We start from the raw sequence: 24,127 nt of genomic DNA on the forward strand, positions 1-24,127 counted from the left end.
GAGTTGATGTTGCTCTTGTCATCAATGTTATCACCCCATGATAAGGTTCTGTTTGCAGAAGAAAACATGGATGAAGGAAGACAAACTCACTATTATTAAGGCTGTTATTATGATTTTCAAATTATCATTATTATCTTTATTTATTTATATTTTTTCTGATTTTCAAGTTGCCTATCAATTTAGGTATAAGTATGTCTTTGTAAGAGTATTGTGATAGTTTAAATGCTTTTGCAAGGATGTGATTTTGATTTTATTTATATTATGTTGTTTATTTTTTAAAACCATTTCTTTCTTTGTATGTTTTGATGAAAAGACTTGACATGTTTACAAGATGTAGAGCAACATGTATGTGCTGTTTTGTTTTTCTTCAAATTAAAAGTTTAATAACAAAAAAAAAAAAAAAGATTCCTGGTACAATGTCTCAGAAGAATGTATCTCCATATACTGCCCTAACAAAGCCTAACTGCAGTAACTACATTTTTGGTCAAAATTGAGATATAATTAAAAATGAACTCCTTGATGTCTGTTTTATCTTGTGATAAAAAGCTTTAGATTAAATTTTGCTTTATTTCAGATAAATAATGATATAAAAATTGCATTAACTACAAAATCCAACTCAAAATCAAAGCAGGCTGCAGTAAGTTTGACTGTGATACAGTAGTTTTGTATTTCTTCATTGTGTTAAATAGTGAAGCCAAGAATAATAGAAATTATAAATGTATTTGATAGGGAAATTGTTATCTAGATAGTGATAAAGTTAGAAAAGTGAGATAAAATGATATTCAGACTATAAAATATAACATTTATTTATAATGTTAAGTCTAAAATACGCAAATATTTGAATAGTTATTAAACACTTTTAAATACACTTATAACAAAATTAATTTGAAAATGTTTATTCACTGAAAACAAAATATGAAAGCTGAAAGAAGACAACAACATTGTAGTTACTGCTCTCTGTGCATTACTATTAGAACTTTTTCCAGCAATGCAAAACCAGAGTGCAGTAACTACATTTTTGGGGTCAAAGGTCAATACATGTAGAAAAAAGTGTCATATCACTGACCTACCTACAAACCATTTGGCTTGCCAGTAAAAAAAAACATGAACTTTTAAGCAGTTTTTCTCAGTTTTACTCTTTGTGTAGTTACTGTGGTTAGGCTTTGTAGGGCAGTGTACATACAACATATATTTTAAAGGAACTGTGTAGGGATGTTTGTATTTTTTTTATGTTCTTTTTTATTTCAATTCTAAAAGACTAGACTGCATTGAAAAACAACGGGGATTCATCTTGAAGTGATTGCGGCATAGCGCCACCTCCTGGAATATGAAGTCTGTTCAGTTTCTGTAGACCAGGGGTCTCAAACTCGCGGCCCGCGGGCCAATTGTGGCCCTCGTGACGATATTTTGTGGCCCCCACCTTGATATGAAAGTTTAATGTGAGTTTAATATGAATGACACTTTACTGTGTCGTGTGTGGAAGGAAGATTTAATTACTTTTTTTGGTAATTTTGTTTCTTTTTATGGTAATTTTGTGTCCTTTTTTAAATAATTTTGTGTCTTTTTTAATAATCTTGGTTCTTTTTTAAATAATTTTGTGTCTTTTTTTGGTAATTGTGTGTCCTTTTTTAAATAATTCTGTGTCTTTTTTAATAATTTTGTGTCTCTTTTGGGAATTCTGTGTCTTTTTTTTGGTAATTTTGTGTATTTTTTTTGGGTAATTTTGTGTATTTTAATAATTTGTGTCTTTTTTTGGTAATTCTGTGTCTTTTTTTTATTAATTTTGTGTCTTTTTTTGGTCATTTTGATACTGCCTCCAGCGGCCCCCAGGTAATGTGAGTTTGAGACCCCTGCTGTAGACCAATGGAAATACATGCATTATCCTTTATTCGGTAGTCATTATAGCCCCAATAAGCATTTTTATTACATTTACAGTTTTTTTAAACCTCGCAAAACCATTTCAATTTAGTGTTAGTTTCTTTCTTAAAGGATATAGTTTTTCAGTTAGTGTCAGTTTACATCAACAAATGGCACTGCTTGTTTTAGTTTAGTAACTTCACGATAATAACCCTGCATGCAGAAATGACTCACCAATAAATCCCATGCTGCGTCCCAGGACAAAAATGCCATTCAGAGCTCCGATTTCCACAAACTCATCAGCTTCATCCCTACAGCGAGCGTGATGGACAACAAGGATAAAAACTATTAGTAAAGTGTATGCTGACAGTCCTAAATGAAGGTAATTTTGTCATGAAATGGTCATTTTTAGCATGGTTAAATACTGTACAACCATTCTTTGTCGTCACAGTATTTAATACAAACTATTTATTACATCAATGTATGAACATTTATTATTTATTAAATGAATCCAAAACATATAAAGCATAAACAAGGATCTGAGTTGTCAAACAGCCTCAGATCTCCATTTTCTTGAATGCCTGTTTCTCTCATTTTTTTCTCTCCAGAAAAACAAGGTAACTGTAGAAATATATTGTAAAGATGGCCAGTATTTCTTGTCTCACCGTGTAAAGCCACCACAAGTCCTTAGCAGGTCCACAAAGGCCACACCAATGAAGCCATCCACATTCAGGATCAAGTTGGGTTTCTAACACAACAAAACGAACACACAGGGGAAATAGGATCATGAAATGTTGCAAACATTGAGTCTGTCACAATATAGCAAAGGCTGTGAATGGCAGGATGCAGTGAGAAATCTTACTTTGGACGTGGTGATTTTCTCTACATCCAGAGCGTAATCAAGCAGCTGGGTGGAGGAGAAGTGCTGCTTCACAAAGTCCTTCAAGATTTGCACTCTCATGTCTGGGTTGTTAATCTGGGGAAGCACAGAAAATGACCTTTTATTCAAAATATTGCACTCTTCAATGATAACTCTGATTTAAATATCATTCTCCTGCGGCCCACACTAGATACACACATGCTAAGGAGCCACTGTACTCACCGACTTGACTCTGTGGCCGATGCCCATGATCAGCTTGCCGTCCTTCTTCATCTTGTTGACAAACTCCATGGGCAGCATGCCGCTGTCAAAAGCCTTGCTGAACTGCTTTGCTGCAGCATCCAGAGCTCCTCCAAAGCGGTCACCCTGAAAAAGTTGAAAAACAAAACAAAACACATGCTTATGGTGGACTTTTGCAGGTCAGTAAGTCAAGTGCATAAATGATCAAAGTGATGAAGAGTCGTACGATGGTGAGAAGTCCAGAGGTGAGGCTGGAGATGAGATCTTTGCCAGCCCGAGCGCAGACGATGGTGTTGTGGGCACCAGAAACAGCAGGGCCGTGATCAGCAGTCACCATCAGGCACATCTCAATGAACTGGCAGGCATACCTCGGCAACCTGCACACAGGGGGAAAACAGCAACGGTTATGTATGTGTGAAGTTTGCCCACATTTATGGTTGTTGTGGCGGCCTCTTGTGGTGGCAGTCCTATCAGTGTGTTTTGGGGCGTATGCTTTTACCAGCCGGATCTACTTTTGTTTTGATGCTGTTGTTTTGACTGGTGAGGCTGAGCTGGTAAATTGAAATATATGTATGAAAACTGTGATTGCAGCTTGTGTTGAAGCCCTTGAGTATGTTCATTTATGCGGATTGTACAGTTCATTATATGCCTGTGTTATTAATGTTGTGCTTTTGTTTACATTTGTGTCGTTTCAGTTAATTACCTGGCGAACGGCACGGTTGCTAATCTTGTAAAAAAGAAGCGTAGCATGTACTGTTGAATGCTAATGCTTAATAAAGGAGTGAAAAGACTGCAATCGGCTGTCCGAGCTTGAGTGAGGCACTGTTTCACCAGTTAAGACCACCCTATACGGTGGGAGTTATTAGATTAACTTAGTTAGTTTAATAAAACCGTACAATGTAGTTCAAGGATCTGTGAACAGTTTGTTTATCGCGGCTACAAGAGTAAAGCGGCTGACCTCCTCTGGAACCAGAGAAGCCCCAGAGTTCCTCCCAGGCCTATTTCAGACTTGAAGACCTCAGTGATGGGCATGCCAGCGTAGATGAGCTCCTGACCCCTCTCGTCACAGATACTGGTCATGAAGGAAGCAGGCTTACGGATCAGACCCAGCTCCTGCAGGGAAAGAGAAAAAAAAAAAAAGAACAATTTCACTGCATGTATTCATTGTGATCCATTAGTCTCATTTTTTAAAACAATATGATCAATTTCAGTTTAGTTTTGCTCTCATCTGAGAAAAGCTTGATTCATACGGTTTAGACAACCTTACGATGGAAAGAGATATTTTTGGACAGGAAGGTGAAGTTGGGGAGAAGCTTGATTAGCAAGGTGCATCTGTAATTACAAAATTAACAGCGATCTTCTTACTGTCCTTTAGTACAACCGAACACTGAACAAGACATTTTTGTTACAAATAACTATCATGCACTAAAAATCTGCTGTGAAAGGGTCAAAACTCTTCGACAAAAATACAATGCACGTAGTAGCCGCCCGTCCATGACTGGATATCAAAGTCCTCAAGAACCCCGCTTTATCATCTATTTTACACTAAATGGAACCAGAATTTACAAAATGAACATCATGATGTATTGAAGAAGACTTGCGATTGACACAAATTAATTAGGAAAAGGCAATTAATCAAGTGAAAAATTCATTTTCATCTTATCATAGACTTCTACAGTGGTTGTGACAAAGATAAGCTTTTGTTTTGTTGTAGTTTTCTAATTTTATTCTTTTATTAGTACATTTGAGTTGAAGTTTGATTATTAAGTGAACACTGAATAAGTACATATTTTGATACATTTAACTTTAAGAATGTTGAGAATAGCTTTTATGTCTGGAACAGGCTATTTTGTTTATTGTTTGATAATTGCGTACTGTCACTTTAAGAGAGTGCACTTTCGTGCATTTTTCTTGGTAAAAATCTTTAAAATGAGAAGGCAGTGGAGCCTTGACTAGCTGTGGCTGTAATCACTAGCTAAGTCTGCAGTAACATACAGTATACAGTCAGACATCTTTTTGCAACCAGTGAGAGAATGCAGGTTTACGGGACTTCTTCATTGATTTCACTTTTCAGACCTAAAGGAAGCTGCTGGGTTCAGACGCGTACTCACTCGTGCCCAAGAGTAATCCATCGGCACAGTGGGAGGAGGCATCTCTTCTGCTGGCTGGATAACTCCTTTGGCAACAAGGTCATCATAAACAGAACTGCATGAACGGAAAAAAAACACAGACGACTATAAGAGGAGCCGAGGAATCATTATAAACAATACTTTATAGGAGCACGATGAGCTGAAGGAAGAGATATGATAATGTTCACTGACCTGATGACCTCTCCCAGCTCGTCAAAGCTCTTGGGGACGAAGGCACCGGCCTCTTTCAGAGCGTTGTTCTTAGCCACCGCTGTCTCAGAGGCCTGGTTGGCACAGGCTCCCGCGTGGCCGAACTGAACCTGATGGAGGAGAAAAAACGTGCAACATGAGTCTTTCATTGTCAGTAAATTGTGCTGTAGAAGAAGAAGAAGATTACTTTATTAATCCCACAATGGGGAAATTCAACCTCTGCATTTAACCCATCCTTTTTTTTTTTTTTTTTTACACACAAGTGAACACACCATGCAATGAGTAGTGGGCAGCACATTACTGTGCCCAGGGAGCTGTGCAGGGGGGTTAGGTGCCTTGCTCAAGGGCACTTCAGTCCTAGACCTGTCAGGACCGGGATTCGAACCGGCGACTCTCCAGTTACAAGCCTGATTCCTAACCTCTAGACCCACGGACTGCCCTGTAATGCACCAGACTCTACATCTTCTAGTATTTATGCCCCGCGAAAGTGGAACACCCTGCCTGACACAGTTAAACTTGCCACATCAGTAGCCATTTTTAAACACAGATTAAAAAACATTTCTCTACAGCATTTGGTTGAATTGTGTGCATGTGTGGTTGTGGGAGTGGGTGCACATGTGTGAGTAAGTAAGTGTATATGTGGTGAATATGGAATAGCTTGTCTACCTGCACCCTTCAAATAATTTGTAATCGATTTTTGTTTGTTTTTTCTGTGTTTTTTGTTGGGTTTTTTTTAACTGTAATTATGTGTATACATTGTGAAGCACATTGAGTCTGCCTTGTGCATGAAATGCGCTCTATATTTAAAGTTTGATTGAATTGAATTGAATCTTCCCTCTCACCTCTGAGGAGAACATGGTGGCACAGGTGCCGATACACCAACACACCACCGGCTTTGTGATCCGTCCCTGTTTGATCCCCTGGCAGATCTTGTACTCCTCTGTGCCTCCAATCTGTAGAAAGCAGAGACAGATCCAAGATGTAGCAAATCAATAATTGTTGAAAAAAAAGCGGCAGGCACTAGTGCGTGTAAATGTATTCCTCACCTCTCCCAGAACAACAATCATCTTTACTCCAGGAGTGTCTTGGTAGCGCAGCACGTGGTCAGTAAACACAGAGCCTGGGTATCTGCGGAGAAGTGCAAAATTAAAGACCAATTCAAACCCGAATGCTACATGCTGCAGATAGAAGATACATACCTGTCTCCGCCAATGGCCACGCCTTCAAAAACCCCGTCGGTGGTGCGTGAGATGATGTTGTTGAGTTCATTGGACATGCCGCCTGAGCGGGACACGTAGGCCACGCTGCCTGGACGATAGAGCTTGGAGGCCAGGATGTTATCCAGCATGCCTCCTGTGTTTCCGATCTTGAAACAGCCTGGTTTGATTCCTCCAACCTGGGAAAAAAAAAAACAGACAGAGATTTGCCTTTTGCTCAGATAAAAGAACACAGAGGGATAATAAAGATGAGAAGTGAAGCAAGACTAACGGTTGCAGGCCCAATGATTGTGACACCCTTCTCATCTGCAGCTTTGATGATCTTCCTGGTGTGGGCTTCAGGGATTCCCTCAGCGATGATGGCAATGGTGTGAATCTAAACAACAAATGAGAAGAAAGGCATTATTTCTTATTCCTCAGCCGTTAAGTACCGTACAGATGCTACAGGATGATGGTGCACTTACTTGTGGGTACTGCATGGTCTCCATGGTGCTGTCGAAGGCTGAACGCAAAGAGGCAAAGCTGATGAGCACGTCCACATCTGGGTGCTTCTTCATGGCATCACTCATGTTCTTATACACGGGGACGAGGATCTCTTTATGGCCCCAGTAGTACTTCTGTTTGTGGTCTCCACTAAGAAAAGCAGTCATGGAGAAAAATAATTTGTCACTCAGTGAAAAGACACCATTTGCTGAAGAGATTTTTGGTAAATTGAAATCATTATTTTTCCTGATATCAGACAGAAACGAACTAGGACGTCAGGCAATATTAAGAAGATATGCCATTTATGTAAATGCACGTCTTGACACAAAAAAGCCGCTGCCGATTCAAAGGTCTGGACTCAGACAAAGAATTACGATGAATCATGAACAATTATACTGACAGCAGAAAAAAGTGAACACAAACTAAGGAGGGTGGACAATGTTAGTGTGTCTGATTTCCCCAAAAAACACACAAACTGCAGAGCTGAAAGCATATGGCCGACTGGTGCCTCAGTAAAAACTCTAGTCCATAGAGCACAAAGAATAACTACTATTTTGTGTGAATCATGTATAAATGGCTGTTTTAGATGGAGCACACTTACGTGAACGGGTAGACCATGGCGGCGACAGATGGCTCGTCTCTGGAGCAGACGTAGTCAAAGTCCATCATACCCTGTACTGCCCGGGTCTGCATACCCCACACTATGGACTTGGTGTGTTTGCTGAAGAGAGACGTTGCCTTGGCTAAAGGGAAAGGAGAGCAGTTACAGATGAAACCTGTAAACCAGGTCACACAAATGTACTATTTTCACTTTCTTCCTGTGTTTCCTGTGCCTTTACATACAATAACCTCCATGCTTTTACACTTTATAGAAACCAATAAGAAAATAAATACAAAATTTGTGAAATCAAAATCTCACAAGGCCAAAACAACATGACAGAATGGACAATGAATAAAGTTAAAAGAAAAATAATAATACCACTGACATGTAGATGTAGATGTAGATTAAGTCAGTGAGTATGTTTTCAATAACATTCATAAAGTAGAGTAGTAATTAAAATGTTTATCACCATAAAGTCCAGGATGCTTTCGAGGTCTGGGATTGCAAACATGGTTAAGTTGCCGGCTGATTTTTTAAATATAATTCCAAGAAACAATGACATGTTGTTCCATTTTAGTGTGTTTGGATTGTAGAGTCCTCCTGCTGTCTAAAGGGGGAGCTACAACACCTAAACTCAACCATGCATGATCACAAGGCTTCCACCTATCAAGGCGCCTAGCAGTGGAGCCATGCATGAAAACACATCAAAGCCCCTGCAAAGGATTCCCAGTGCAGTGATGTGTGTGTGTGTGTGTGTGTGTGTGTGTGTGTGTGTGTGTGTGTGTGTGTTTTCTCACCAATGGGAGCTCCAGCTTTGGCTTTCTTGGCTGGTGAGCCATCAACTTTGGCTCTGTTTTCAGAGAAAGAAGCAGTTCTGCTGGATGCTGGGGTCTGGAAATAATACAAATACAAAAACAATTTATACATTTTTTATTCTTCTATGCCCTTTTTTAAAATCTTGTGTACGCTAATGAGGACAGCTCTGTTGAGAACTAATCTGCTGTAAGGGTAAAAACTGCCAGTTTTTCTTGATAAAGCTGGATGAAAGAGCAGGTCAGCCTCAAACCTCAAAGTTAGTCCTGATTTTTTATGTTATCAGCAAAAGGGCTTTGTGAAGGAGAACTAACTGGATTTCAGTGCTTTAAGCTTCAGAGCCATTAAAGTCAACAACAAAACCTAAAATACTACTACTATTTCATAAAAAAATGTATGCTAATTTTGACTTTTATTTTGTAATACTCTTACTGTATTTACTGCATTACACTATTATACACATGCATTATAATATTCCATCGTATATCCACCTCTACATTTGAAGCAAACCGGCAAATACATTTGTATGTGCACACATTTGCAGGCAGACACACATTCTTCTGAAAGCCTACACACTCCACAATCTTAATGGATGCCTCAGGGCAGTCACAGTGCATTACTGACTGTGCTCTCACGACTGTTTGGGTGAGACCGGTCTACAATGCTCTTATACAAAAGAGCCATTGGGCTTTTGATAATCTGGTTCACTCAAAGGACAAGACAGTAACTGAAACAGAGGCTGAGGCATGCAGGTCTTCTGCTCACTCTGTCACTAAACACTCTTGAGGATGTAAAATCATTGCACAGCGAGCTGTCACAACATCATAACAGCCCATTTGTCTCTGCAGGGTCAGTATGTGTCATACCGATGTGCTGCCGCTGGAGTTGAGGAGGAAGTTGGCAGTGTGGGCAGCGACAGGGGGCTGGTTGGGGATTGGCCGATGGCCCAGTGCCATTCCAACAATGGCAGTCATGTGAGTTTCTGTGCCAAAGACGTGGATGGGGATACCAGTCGTCTTGCCTGAGGAGAGCAGGTGTGGAGTACGTAAATCAGTACGTGCTTGTAGATAAAAATCCCCTAAAGAAGGATAAATCAGTGAAAAGTAAGAATGTACAACATACCGACTTCTCCCATCACTCTGAGACCTTCCTGGTAGTTGGGGCCTCCACGGCGGACAAAAATGGTGACTTCATGCTCCTTCAGTGGCACCTGGTAGTCTCTGATGGCTCGCACAATCCCCTAGCAAAGACAAAGACATGCTCAGTGAATAACTTGATATAAATAAGTACTCTTAAGGCTACAATAATACAAAAATCATGCGTACCTTAAATGTTGCTGCAACATTGGTGAAGTTTGCAATGCTTCCACCAATGATCAAAACCTTTCCTGGAATACATTATGAAGGAAACGTTGTTAAAAATAAGACCACTTTGAGAACACACAGAAAAATTCAGCAGAGATGTTTTCCTACCATCAGGGTGCTTCTCTCTGGTCATCAGGGACAGGATAGTCTTGGCGTAGTCGTAGGTCTGCTGTTCACTTGGGGCTCCTGAATACTCGCCATAGTTAGCCAGCTCATTGACACCACCCAGATCACAGATTGTGTCACTAAGAGAGTATTATATCAGTCAGGTCTTTTATGCTGGGACAGTTGGACAGATCAGCAACTTCACTTGAGTACAAAACTTAAGGATGCACCAATAACACTAAATGTATTTTTTTCATCTGTTCTGAATGAATACTTCACTGTAATTTAACACAGCTACTTAACAGTGCACAGAGGGAATAATTAGTCACGGCTGATGTGTTTGCATGTCACGCTTTCATACACTTTCGACAGACGGTGGAGTGAGCGAGACTCCACTCATTTCTCCAGACTCTCACTAAAATGCCAACATGTAAGAACCCAATTTATCAAGCAGCTGAACGTGCGGAGCCTGAGCTGCTGCAACATCACTCTCACTACCGCACCACTGGCATACACTCCTACTGTTAAACTCAATTATGCGTAGTGTAATCATTGTAATGAGGATAAAGTCAGGGGACGATTTAGGCAGGCAGAAGAAAACATCAAATTGGATTGTTTCAGATGCATGGCTACTGGAGTCTTATTTATTCAGGCTTTGTTACATTATTTTGGACCTGCTGTGAACTGGGACTGGTAAGATTGTCATGATACAACATTTTAAACTATGACACAGTACTAGCAAAAAAACAGCCCTAGGCACATCAAACAGGACACCTTTTTTCCTTTTATTAACAACCTGCATATAATGCTGAAAAAAATGACTGAACACATACAAACCAAGCTACCAGGAACAGCACCAAGCTTTGAAGCCAATTTAATACAATGGCTAAACTGTACGATTTAAACTTCCTGGTCTGTCACAAGATGCCACGGGGCCAAAAAACTACTCTCTCCCATTGACTTACAATGTGAAAGAGATGTCTGTAAACAAGCTGATAATTATTTTTTGAAGTGCATCAGTGTCCCGGTACAAAACACTTAAATAGCACTTATTTAAAGCAATATCATCCAAAAAGTTGTAAACTTCTCTAGCGGCTGTATCTAGAGTTATTTTTCCTTCCTCCGTTCTTTTAAATGAGCCTGAGACCAAGTGGCTCGGAGGCGGGATAAAAAAATGTGCTTGCTCTTTGTGAAAACAGATTCAAAAGATCTGGGTAGTTTTATACATGAACGTTGAACTTTTTAGGCTTCATGTGCCTCTTTCATAGGAATGAATTGGGCCCTACATTCAACAATGCATCCTTTTGGGTTGAAAATCTGATTGTAAATATCTGTCTTTTTATAGCTTCTGTACTTTTGATATCATCGCATGTATAACAAACAGATTGAATAGTTTTTTTACACGTAGTATCAAAACAGAACCATAGAATCAAATGTTTTTGACAACTTTAGTGACTGGATACCTGTACACCACTGAGGCACCTCCTCCCGCCACCATGGTCCAGATCCTGCCTCTGGGGTTAAGCAGGGTCAGTTTGAGGCTGGCACCGCTCTTGGCATCGAGGTCGGCAATGTAGGCCTCCTGCAAAAAGTTAACAAAGAGGTGAGAAAAGGTTTTATGAATGCTGCAGGGTGTGTGCATGAGTCACTGCATCCTTAATCAGAGCAGGACCTTAACAAGCACCTCCCTATTTGGCAACAAGTCATTTTATCTGCCTGTATTGATTTTAAAGTGTTACTAATTAAACTCAGTCAAGCATCTGCACACTCGAATCTGTGCAAATATTTTTTATTAGCAAATCTTTTTAACTAGCAAGCTCTCAGTCAAAGGCTTTCTCTAAGGCAATAACAGGTAGAAAGAGCTATCAATTGGAAATATTGTACTAATATTAGGAGAAAGAGCGGATGTGGTGTACATCAGTGGTTGTTTGTGACAGTCAGGGCCACAGCTGGTGGCTGAGAGTAAAAAAGCTCCCAATCAAAGGCACCCGCTGTCCCTCGTCTCCACTCGAGACTCACAGCAGCCCAATTAGACGAGTCCGTCTGCTGCACAGACAGTCTGTCTCCAACCAGCTCCTGTATGCATCAGCCAGGAAAAAACCCCTGGATACATTATTAAGCTCTGCCATGTAGGTGATTTAGATTATATTCTTAAATAGTAGAAACTAAGGGTTTTTAAAGCAGTTACTATACCTCTACAATGCAGATGTTTAATGTTACCTGTAGATCTGAGGTCTGCCCAAATGGTCAGCTCCTTAAATCAGGACTAAAAACACTATTGTTTACTGCAGCGTACTCTTAACTTTAACACTTATCTGCTGTACTCTACTGCCCTTACTTTTTAACTATGCAATGTTTGACTTGTGCTTTTTATTATTTTATCTATTTTCTTATCCTGTTGTATCTTATTTTATCTTATTTGTATTTTTATTTCTATTTCCCTGTTTTAATTGACTGTTTTTACTGTTTTCAATTGTGCCTTGCTGTTTTAATGTGTATGTAAAGCACTTTGAATTACCTTGTGTTGAATGGTGCTATACAAATAAACTTGCCTTGCCTTGCCTTGCCTTAAAACATCTTTTCTAAGAAATCTTTTCCAACAAAGCTTCTCATTACAGTACAAGACATGACGTCAGCATACTGAGTCTTTGTGCCAAGGTCTCTGCCTAGATGACAATTTCTCCAGGATCTCTCTCTGAGTCTCCACCCCTCTCCAGAATGACTCATGAAGGTCGTTTAATGGTGTGTTGATACTGCACTATTTCATTAATTCCAGACATGGTGAAGCTGAAACTGCTTCAAAGCAGGAGCAGGGAGTTACCCCACCCTTCTTCAGGCGAAAAAACAATGTGTAATAAACTACAAGGAAAAACATATTTAGTTTTGGCTATTTGGCTTTCATAACCTGTCTTCTTTCACACTAGTGGAGTTAAAACATACAAAATACACATTTAGGAGTTCAACAATCAATCCTGAGTCACTTCTAATTTTGGTAATTTGCTCAATTTACATCTTGCTCAACGCCACAGGTAAGCTTTTTTCTTCTCTTTGGAGAAAAACACCAGCTATTTGATGCTGACAGACTGAAATGTGATGCACTGTTGCATCTGTATTCAGTCCCCTCTCACCTCAGGGTACGCCTCCCTGCCGAAAGGTGGAGGGAACTCCACGTCGCCCCACTTGGCCTTGCAGATATAATCAGCTGTGGCATCGATCTTTGCTGCCATGTCCAGCACGTAAACTCCAGCTTTTGTTACCACTAAGAGAGGAGAGGGGAGAGAAGTGTTGAGATCTATACAAACACCAAGCCACTCAATTTTATTGTGTTAGCCTGGGAAGACCGTGCTCAGGCACAGGTGACCACAGCCTTCTTGCTCCCTGCAGGAGGTGGAAGGGGAGGAGGTGGTATGAAATCAAAGCAGGGCGATGTGGTCTCAGCGGCCCTGCTGCATTGATAGGAACAGCTGCCAGAGGACACGTACTGGTGCCCAATTACTCCATAATAACTACACGCTGCCTTCATCAAACAGGAAGTGCATAAATTATTTACTGGTTTCCTCCCTTAGTGTTAAAAATGTGGCAGAATAAACTTGTGCCTCTTGGCTTTAGGACGATGTTTTATTATGCATTGATTTATTCATCTCCAATTTCCTTTTGATGTCCCCTTTCTAATTTTATAACCTGATAACATATTTATGAATCTGCGTTGTAATAAAATGTACATGTATCGTGACTGCTTTTTCAGACACAGAACATCAGTGTGGGATTTGAGAAAAAACAAACAAACGATTAAAAAAAATCACCGTACCCAGCGGATTGATCTCCAGGTAGGTGAAGAACAGGTCCTCATAAAGGTTGAAGAGTCCAACGATGAAGCTGGCGAGAACCCTGCAGAGAGACGACAGACAACACATGAACGTCTCAGATTTGGATCTGTTGTTGCGCCTCCAGAATGGACTGTGGATGTCCGGTTCATCATGATGCAATGCAAGGAGCTATAAAAACACCTTACACCTTAAATAATAATCAATTAATTAACTTTGCAAAAGTGCAAAACATTTGCTAGTACAAGGTTCTTAAGCATGACTATTTTCTGCTTCTCTCCATTTTAGATTATTGCAAATTAAACAGTAAAACTGTTAAATTTGGACAAAACATTTGATTAATCAAGAATTCATCTGGTAGAATAACATTTTAACATCCACTCATTTTTGGAAAACCCAAATTGAAAAGCTTCAAAAAGAATTGCCAAAATGCATGTATGAGACTTCATCTGAAAGTTCAGGTTTCTGATTTCTTGTTTAGCATGCAGCTAAAACACAAACTGAACTAAATTAGTTTAATCAACGACACCTGTACAACATATCAGACCTCTGAGCATAACTTTTTAGGTGCTTGGGAGCTTGTTTGTGCTGTCCATTAACCTCCCCGGAAAATGTGCAGAAAACGATATTGACGATAGAGGTTAATTGATACCGAAAATAATTAGTTACATCCCTAATGGTGTAGAATCACTGAAACTTTAAGCCATTTACTCAGCCTATAACTTGCTAAATATTCACACCATTGCTACCTGAAACTCTTAAACACACACTGTTATTACAGTTTGCTTTGGAGTTCATCATATTGTTTATATTTTTTAAATTGCATAATATACTAAAATATAATATACGAACCAGATTTCAGAGTAAAGTTGTCAAGTCAAAAGCATTTAATTCTTGGGTTACGCAATAAAATGTCCTTATGAAACATATGCCTGGGGATTAATTATATAATGATAATTATTATAATAATAGTATTTATATAATATCATTTCCACATAATTCAAACCATGATAAACTGCAGGCGATATAATTGATAGATTGCTTAGGCTGTGCTGGACAGGAAAGCAGTCCACCTGTAAATTAGCTGCTGCAGAGAAGAAAAATCTAATTTACTTCCTCCTTCACATGTCAAAACAAAGCAGTGAGGAGTGGGGGCTGCAGGAGAGGGAGCAGGGGGGAGGAGGGAGTGTTTTTCTCTCCTGCCTGTCAGTTGTGCAGGCAGCTCAGAGCCTTTTGTAACCACGTCGGCCTGTTGTCAAGACTCCGACTGGCCTGTGGGGGAAAACTGTGACCAAACCCCCGAGTGACTCAGCTTCTCCTGTCTGCTTCTGATGGGAGGGCAGCAAAACGGGCCGAGTGCCATTTTTGTTTTCAATCTAGAGTGCGAGGAGGAGAGGGTACGGGGTGAGGAGGTTTGGTTGAGTGATTTCTGGGGCAGCTTCTTCAGTGTCAGCCAAGACAGTGAGTCTGACCGAAGTCTGCCGTCACAAGAGGACCGCTGCGCCGAAGAGATGGATAGGAGGGGGTGGAGGAGGCCAGCCACTGAATCGTAGCCATCAAAATAAATGGACGTGCTCTGAATGTGGCTGTAGTGTAAAAAAGGCTGAGGGGGCGGAGGCTGGTCGAAGAAAGGCGAAGCAGAGGAGTTTGTCATTTGTCTAATGGAAACCCTCCATCAGTCTCCTGCTGCTCCCCCCACGTTTACTGCCAATATCAAAGTGCTTTAAAAAAAAAAATTGAATTTCTCCCACCTCAATTATAAGATGCGCTCGGAAAACGGAAAATAACTATTTATTTTGCCTTTTTGGGTCTTTTATTAATAGTTTAGTGCTGAACTACTTAAACACAGTACATGGGTAGTGATTTATATCTGAAAAAAATTAGGAGGGATTTTGCGTTTGAGAGCAGAGAGAAAAATTAAAATAAACACATTTGGAAGTCAGTTTGACATGGAAATCATATATTCTCATCCAACCAACTAATCATAATCTGACTATTTTTCTCAGTTTCTGGCAGTGATAAATGGCATAATTTTATAGATTTTGTTAAAAGAAAAAATGCCTTTGAAACATTCCGGCAGGTTGTGGGGTTTAGAGGTTGAAATATTGAGCTTATGAAATATTTTTTTAGTTGGGAACGTTATCACAGAGCTATTGATTTAGATCTAGAGACAGATTTAGATGTGTAAGGTTCCATTCAAATTTCTAATGTGGTCTGTCTCCACCTTTGCATTCAATGAAAGCAAAACAAACCTAAACTATACTGCTCTACAAAGCCTAACAGCAGTAACTTTGCAAAGGGTAAAACTGAGAAAAGCTGCTTTAAAGTTTTCTAACTGGGCAGCCAAACGGGTTATAGGTAGGTAAGTGATATAACTTATTTCTACATGTATTGATGATGTAATTTTTATGCTCAAAAATCATGACGATTTATTTGACCGTTAACCCCAAAAATGTAGTTACTGCACTCTGCTTTTGCATTACTATTAGAACCTTTTACAGCAATGTAAAAGCAGAGTGCAGTAACTACAATGTTGTTGTCTTCTTTCAGCTTTAATATTTTGTTTTTCAATGAATAAATATTTTCAAATTGATTTTGTGTATTTAAAAGTGTCTATTCAAAGATTTGTGTATTTTTAGTCTCAATATCATTTTATATCAGTTTACTTAATATCTAGATAATTATTTCCCTATCAAATAAACATATAATTTCTAATATTCTTGTCTTCAGTATTTAACACAATGAGGAAATACAAGACTACACTGCTTTTGTTTTATGTTTCCATGCATATATAAATGCAAAGCCATGGTAAGTGAACTTACTGTGATCTGCTTTGGTTTTAGGTTGGATTTTGTAGTTACTGCAATTTTTATATCATTATTCCTCTGAAAAGAAGCAACGTTGAAATCTAAAACTTTGTCACAAGATAAAACAGACAACAAGGAGTTCATTTTTAGTTATAACTCAATTTTGACCAAAAATGTAGTTACTGCAGTTAGGCTTTGCAGGGCAGTGTAGCTCCATAAATTGCCAGTTTTGCATGAAAAGATCTGGCACTACAAGCTTTAGGTTATTATATTTCATTGGATTGCATATATATGTTATACTGCTAATATTGTGTCCATTGACTCCCAGTATTTTCTTAAGTTCAGCTCTACAAATACTTTTTCCAACAAACTCACGATTTCTTGTCATTGGGGACATGAGTCAGCAGCTCTTTCTTCACAGCGTCTTCACTGATCTTTTCATCCACTGCAATCAGCAGCTTCTTCGCCTTGGCATCAACATCTCCCACATCGACCCCTCCCTCGTGGTGAAACAGCACGTAGTCGCCCTCTCGAGTGGCGTAGATGCACACGTAGAACTCCTCCTCCTGAACGATGTGCCGTTAAAACACAGCCGTCGGTTAATTAATGTTTCCTTGCCGACATTTTATTTGAGTTTTGAGTTTTTTATTTGAGTGCTTTACCTGCTTATGGGGGACAAACGGCTCGATGAGGAAGTTCTTGAGAATGCCCCTGGCTTTCCCCACCTGAGGATAATAAAAAAAAACAATTATTTTACACAAAAACATTGATTTTAAACGTATATATTTTAAACATTATGTTGTGGTGTCTGAATGAAATAAAAAACCCAAATTAAATACAATAATTCTGTTGATTAAATGCATTTTATTTAAAAGCTCAATCAAGAACTAATCTAAATCAAAGTTTCTTTAAAAATAAATTTCATAAGCAATTTAATAAAATAAATAATTGCAACAAACCATTACAAAGTAGGGTTGTCAAAAGTATCGATACTCAAAAAAGTATCGATACTAAAACGTTGTATCCGGATACAATACTAATTTTCAAAAGTATCGAGTATCTGAAGCTTGTTATCATAGTTGCAGTTTCTTTTTGCACAACTGTTTTTTTTATTATAAATATTTAACCAGTGGTTCTGTTAATTTTTACATGTTGCATTTTTCTTGTTAATAAAAATATTTCTGTTAAATTTTGGGGTCTATCGAGTAATGGTATCGAGTTGAAAATTTTAGTATCGTGACAACTCTATTACAAAGTAGCAAAACTTTGGAAAAACTGATCTAGTGATGAGTGGGACTATAAAAGAAAAAATAAAAAAAATTTGATCCACCTGTCATATGTTTATTTCAGTTTCCTAATGGACTAATGCCTCTAAATTCATTATTTCATTGTCAGCCATGCTGGCATGCAATTATTTTGTCATGTAATATAGTTATGTGTATTATTTTGATGAAAATAGTAATGATTATCTTAAGGAGATTAAATGCAAAACAACTTATTAGCAGGAACTCCTATGGGGAAAAAGGGGAAAAACAGCATTTGGCTGGTCTTCCAGTTGTGAGTGTTTACACATTGATTCAGCGTTCCTTACATGTATCTACAGAAATGCTAAGTGGACTGGTAAAGTTGGTATATTAAAATCAAAATGATAAAGTACGTAAGTCAATTGATGTTTAAAAAGAAAAAAGGAGACCAGTTGAGAAGAAAGAGAAAGAAAATGTCAGCGGAGCCCGGCTAACACAGCCAAAGCTCATTTGGTGAAGCTGTCATCGTTCCTCTGTTAAAGGCCAACAGGCAGACAGTAACCAGGGACCAGCTGAGAGCAGCCAGCCGGAGAGAGCAGAACATAATAATCAAAAGTCCGGAGAGGCAGTTGCCATTTTGATGTGTGCATATAAAAAGGATGTTGATGAAAAAAAAGGAAGCCTATCTGATTGAAAAACCCACAAGAGGCTGAAGGCCAATTTAGATAAATGAACTAACACCTCCATTACTGCCTCACAGAGAGAGAGAAAGACAAGTCTTTCATATCAATACACTGAGTGAAAGATTAATTTTAACCACTTGTGATAACAAAATATCAAATACTCATTTAATGAAGTGAAGCACCTTCAGCATGAACAGCAGTGAGCTACTTGTGAATAGGAAGTGAAAAAGATATGCACAGTGGCTCTATCATTCGCAGCTGCTTGTATCTAATATAACCATAAAGATTTCTCCAAGATAAGCTCACAGCTGCAGTAAACAAAACTCAAAGTAGACCAGCAGTAATAAGCAGTCAGGCGAGACACTTCTGTGTACGTGGTGACATGCAAAGAGACAGCTGATTAACCTATTATTCAACCTAGATGGTGGCATTAGGTTATAGATTTATTTTACTTTAATGCACTATTCTGCCCTACAAAGCCTAACTGCAGTAACTACATTTTTGGTTGAAATTGAGTTATAACTAAAAATGAACTCCTTGATGTATGTTTTATCTTGTGACACAGTTTTAGCTTTATTCCTGAGAAATAATGATATAAAAATGGCAGTAACTACAAAAAACAATTCCAAATTTGATAGGGAAATTATTATCTAGATAGTGATTAAGTGAAATAAGTGATATACAATTTTACTAAGACTAAAACATAATATTAAGTCTTAAATTCACAAATATTTGAATAGAGTTGTTAAACACTTTTTAAGAAAATCAATTTTAAAATGATATATATATATATATTTATATATTAAGACACAAAAACACTCCAAGCATTTTTTTCCTAACTGGCATCATAATGCGTACCATAGAGGGTTAATTTACCTGCATACCAACTTTAATACTAATGAATCACTTCTTCTCTTCAGGACAATAAAGATAACATACAAGCTGAAACTCTGTCCAAAAGTCCAGCTGCGGCTCCATTTATTCTTATTTACTGCCACCTGACAGTTTCATCTCATCTGTGAAGAGAAACATCTACGCAATCTCAGAGCTGCGACACACACACACGGGCGCTCGATGCTTTATGAAGCGCCCTCGTCTCTCCGTAACTTGCTTCTTGGTTTATGAGGCAAAGCAGCAACACAGTGATGGATCTTTTGTGGAGCGGTTATGCTGACTGGAGAGATGGACGGACTGTTTATTCTGCAGCACTTCAGCTGACTATACTGATTTACTAGCAGTGGACGGATACTGAGCTCCTCTGCAATCTGGGCAGCTGTTTAGGAAAAAACAACCCAAATGCAGCAGTGCAAAGCAGAGATGGGAGGTGAAGGAAAGGACAAGAGGAGGAGGGTCTGAATAAAGCTCTGGGATTAATATTGATTGAAGGAGTGTTCAGCAAAGTGCACGCTCTCAGACAGATGGGTGGGTGAGGGCAATCAGCTGAGGAGCAGCAGAGGGGGAGCGGGTGGGTGACGTACCATTGTCTCTCTCATGAGGCGGGTCTTCAGCCATTCTTTGACGCCATTCAGGTCCAGGTTGACCCCGACGAGGCCCAGCTTCCCCCGCCTCTTGATCAGCTGGTCCGGCTTCACCACCAGCCTCTGGATAAAAAACGGTTGATTTTAGCAGGAGCTAGCTACATTTAGCTCTAATCTAAAGGCATTAAAATGATGTTACTATGTTCAGAAGCTGAGCAGAGTCCACAGTGCATTAAATATTTTATTCACAGCTTAGATCTCTGAAGTACATATTTCAAGGGAGTAAATATCTAGGAAAATTAAAGCTGAACATGTTTTGAAGACATGATTTCTAAAGCTGCTCTGCTGCATTCACATCATGACAAATTATTAATTTGTTGGAAGCAACAAGCTGGGCCTGGTAATTAATTTATAGTGTAATTAAAATGTACGATTCTGATGACATTTCACATAGATCGTTCACTGATTAACTCAATTTATTTTTCTTAAGATTCTAATCAGAGCTGAAACAATTAATCAACGCAAAAATGAATTTGCAACTATTAGTACTAAATCATCATCACTCTTTTAGCAAAACTTCCAAACTTAATTAGGTGCTAGTTTTTTGTTGTTGTGTAAAGTAAATTAATGCTAATTTGTAAATTGAGTATTTTCGGGTTTGTGGTTTTGGTACTGACAAAACAAGCAATTTGATGTTGTCATTTTTGGCTTTAGGAAGTTCTTATTTATTTACATTTTTTATTATTATTTTTATTCAGAAATGTATAATAAAATAAATAAATCACAGATTAAAGGAAAAGGGCTGTAAGTTGCAAACATGAATTCTTTTAAATGCTTCACAAAAATGACAAAACAGGAGTCCAGCACAGAAGTGTTTTAAATAATTGGATTGTTATTTGCAAAACCAGATTAAAGTCATTAAAAAAAAAGAGCAAAATCAGTTTTATTCATTCAAGTGAATAATAATAATCATAATAATAATAATAAACATGATTTCTGAAATAAAACAAAAACATTTATTAAAACAACTCAACACCAGTTCAATTCATATTTCCCTTTCATGCACAAAATATATAAATACATAAATAACCCTTTGATTGCATTTGATATTTACATATTCGGTGATGTTATCATGCAGGGACATCTGTGATCATCGGCAAATCCCTGATTCGCAAATAACATTCATCACCTGAAAGTGGAGGTGAACATTATTTAAGTAGGAATCCCTCCGTTCTGACGTGGATGAAAACGTACATCCAGCCCCCACTGGCCCAGCCCGCTGCCTCTCACTTGCGAGACAGATAAATAGAATGACTCATGACAGTGGAGCCATTAGTATCTGGGAGCTCGCCAGAGAGCAGAGAAAGTGAGGGCCGAGAGTTAAAGTTAATGCAATTTCCTAATCAATTCTCCCGCAGCGCATATCTCCATGTATCTGCCCTCTGCATCCTCCAGATAAAAACCTTGGGCCAGGTGGGAGGCACAGGAGGAGAATGTCATCTTATCCTGTCAGATGAGTCACAGTGTAATGCAATTAGCTTCTATTAGAGCCTGTCTATCTGCTAGTGCTTCGCTATGAAGAACAGCTAATATAGAAGTAGGATGCTCTGATTGTCCTCTACCTGGAGAACCTTGTCCCTGTATGAACTCTGACCTCCCTGTTGTCAAAGCCAATAAGAATTTCTGTTTACCAATTAACCCATAAGAACCCAGACTTATTTATCCTTAAAGGAAAATTATGGGGGATATACCACAGACCAATTGAACCACATAGAACACATTTCGTACATTTGCAGCTTAATTACTGTGAGAAATGCTGGATCTTATTCTCTTTGTTCACAAGATCAGTTGTTGCTTTCTGTCCGTTCTGCTCTACAGAGTTGGTTAAAGGGCATTAGTTTACTCTGCACCTTATGCATGGAATATGCTCCAGAAAGAATGGAAATTAACTGAATTTGTTTCTTTGAGCACTTTTAAATCCAAACTAAGAGTTATTGAGGCCAATTCCATAACATGCACTTGTTTCTCATGACGTGTTTAAGGTCTGTATGTTATGTAAATATGTCACTGTATTCTGTGTTTGCTGCCTCTTGGCCAGTGCTCCCTTAAAGAAAAAGAGGTTCTTAATCTCAATGGGATATTCCCTAGTTAAATAAAGGTTAAATAAAAAAAATAAAAATAAATTATGATGTTTTAAAAAAAATACTACCCCTAAATGTCAAAGATCTGTGATGTGACATATATAAATTACATTGGCCGTTTATGGTAATTGTGTTCATGATATTTCTTATTTTAAAATAAATAAACTAGACACATTTTCTTTGCAACTCCACAACATTGATCAAAATTGTGACATTAATAGTGCTGTTTAACAATACATTATTTTTCAGATTTGTTTTTAAGCAACATATTAATAATAAATAAAAACAAATAACCATTTGCCTTTTTGTTTGAATCTCCATAACATTTATCAAAATTGTGATAAATATATGGTCAGAAGAAGTGAAATGCAATACAGGGCACCCTATTAATGGGTTAGAATTGTTAAATGGGTTTAATCTTAAATTCTAGAAGATTTAAAGTGTTTGTTATAAGGGTGTCACCATAGGTTCTTATGGGTTAAAAACAGAGGAGAAAAGAATTCTCTTCCGCTTCATTTCCCCCGTGACTGTTACAGTGCTGCTGGATCGCTCTGCTGTCGGAGGCGTCAGTTAAGAAGCGCCAAGAGACCATTCTGCTGCCAGCCTAAGTAATTGTCTCCATAAAGAGGAGATCATTTACCACAACCTTAAGGAGCATGGTGCTTTAGGCATTTATGGGCTATAAATTTGTGATATAACAAAGTGACTCCTCACTCAAGAAAAAATACATCTATATTGAGTTTTGTCAGTCTTCTGCCTCACCTCTGTGAGCAGCCATGGGTGCTCTTGCGCCAGGCGTTCAAAGTCCGTCTCTGCCGTCACGTTGGCATAGCGGAATCTGTTCTGGACTGCTGCCGAAGTGCAGATGTGCTTGTAGAGGAACTCCTTTCCCGTCTGCTCGGAGATGGCTTTGGCCGACATGACTGCTTTAGGCTAGACTGAGGCCTGAGAGGAGGGGGAGACAGAGAGAGATGGATTGAGAGATAAACAGATGAGGTGAGATGGATGAATACAGAAAAGCAGACACATGACCAACAGAGACATTAGAGGCGTTTACTGCTTTCCTGATTCATGCAACATCTCCTTTATGAATGGGGGAAACAAAAACAACACATTTGAATTCCTGTTGTGTGACAGCATTGTCATGAGCCTGACATAATGCACTTTAACTGCACAGAATTAAGACTCTGAGAAAATCAGATTACATACTAACTGCAGATTCAGGCCTTCTGTCCTTTTGCACAGTCAGATTATTTAGTTTGCTGAACCCAGCAAGACACAGAGAGTGAGGCCAGTGAAGCTAAATCCAACACAATTAGCCCCGGTTTGTTTGACCTGCACACTAATGAGGTAATGGGAACGTATGCCACTCGAACAATCAGGCTCCTACAACAGAGTGTGTGCAGAGTGGAGGATCTGGACTCCAGCCTAAACCTGCAGGAGAGAATAGTCTAAGTGACATATTAGGCAGAACTGTTCAGCAGTAGCAAATAGGGCTGGGCGATATGGCCCTAAAACAATATCACAATATTTCTGGGTATATTTACGATAACGATATTCTTGTCGATATTACAAAATACTGAAAAATATATAGATTAAATGATTTTTTGATAGATGATTTTTTTTTGTCTGTATAAATAAATAAAAAACAAAAAAAATCAATCATACATCTAAAATGTGGTGTAAAATGCAAGTCTCGACAGTTGCCAAATACAATTTTTTTTCCTTTTGTCTCTTGAGTATTAGCAAATAATTAAAAATAACCATCTATGGCAGGGGTGTCAAACTCAAATACACAATGGGCCAAAATTTAAAACTTGAATAAAATCGCGGGCCAACATTGAACAAATAAACCTTTTAATATATACCAAACATGTTTTGCTTTAACATTAAATATGGAACCAGCAACGCTTATAAACATACAATATATAACTAAATAGTGCAGACATGCAAAATCAAATTTCAAATAAAAAACACATCAATGTCATTAATTTATTAAATAATAAATAAATAAAAATCGTATGCCTCTTTTCTATTTGCATCCTTCTGAT

General features: G+C 38.5%; 1 protein-coding gene across 1 annotated transcript in view; it reads right to left on the reverse strand.

Moving 5' to 3' along the window:
• Positions 1 to 24,127, reverse strand: part of aclya (ATP citrate lyase a) — a 28,373-nt gene that overhangs the window by 1,670 nt on the left and 2,576 nt on the right. Inside the window, exons 2-27 of the mRNA XM_059347565.1 lie at positions 22,839 to 23,021; positions 19,936 to 20,058; positions 17,193 to 17,255; positions 16,906 to 17,096; positions 13,708 to 13,787; positions 13,028 to 13,158; positions 11,363 to 11,481; positions 9,903 to 10,039; positions 9,756 to 9,817; positions 9,553 to 9,670; positions 9,297 to 9,451; positions 8,415 to 8,508; positions 7,618 to 7,759; positions 6,998 to 7,166; positions 6,805 to 6,909; positions 6,516 to 6,712; positions 6,363 to 6,444; positions 6,159 to 6,269; positions 5,299 to 5,426; positions 5,089 to 5,182; positions 3,936 to 4,090; positions 3,204 to 3,354; positions 2,960 to 3,103; positions 2,720 to 2,833; positions 2,523 to 2,605; positions 2,092 to 2,168 (exon numbers count right to left, since the gene is read on the reverse strand). Coding sequence (XP_059203548.1) covers positions 2,092 to 2,168; positions 2,523 to 2,605; positions 2,720 to 2,833; positions 2,960 to 3,103; positions 3,204 to 3,354; positions 3,936 to 4,090; positions 5,089 to 5,182; positions 5,299 to 5,426; positions 6,159 to 6,269; positions 6,363 to 6,444; positions 6,516 to 6,712; positions 6,805 to 6,909; positions 6,998 to 7,166; positions 7,618 to 7,759; positions 8,415 to 8,508; positions 9,297 to 9,451; positions 9,553 to 9,670; positions 9,756 to 9,817; positions 9,903 to 10,039; positions 11,363 to 11,481; positions 13,028 to 13,158; positions 13,708 to 13,787; positions 16,906 to 17,096; positions 17,193 to 17,255; positions 19,936 to 20,058; positions 22,839 to 22,997 — 3,184 coding nt within the window. The 5' untranslated portion in view covers positions 22,998 to 23,021. The remainder of the gene's footprint in view (positions 1 to 2,091; positions 2,169 to 2,522; positions 2,606 to 2,719; positions 2,834 to 2,959; positions 3,104 to 3,203; positions 3,355 to 3,935; positions 4,091 to 5,088; positions 5,183 to 5,298; positions 5,427 to 6,158; positions 6,270 to 6,362; positions 6,445 to 6,515; positions 6,713 to 6,804; positions 6,910 to 6,997; positions 7,167 to 7,617; positions 7,760 to 8,414; positions 8,509 to 9,296; positions 9,452 to 9,552; positions 9,671 to 9,755; positions 9,818 to 9,902; positions 10,040 to 11,362; positions 11,482 to 13,027; positions 13,159 to 13,707; positions 13,788 to 16,905; positions 17,097 to 17,192; positions 17,256 to 19,935; positions 20,059 to 22,838; positions 23,022 to 24,127) is intronic.

The sequence above is a fragment of the Centropristis striata genome, chromosome 13 (genome assembly GCF_030273125.1).
Source record: "Centropristis striata isolate RG_2023a ecotype Rhode Island chromosome 13, C.striata_1.0, whole genome shotgun sequence".
NCBI lineage: Eukaryota > Metazoa > Chordata > Actinopteri > Perciformes > Serranidae > Centropristis > Centropristis striata.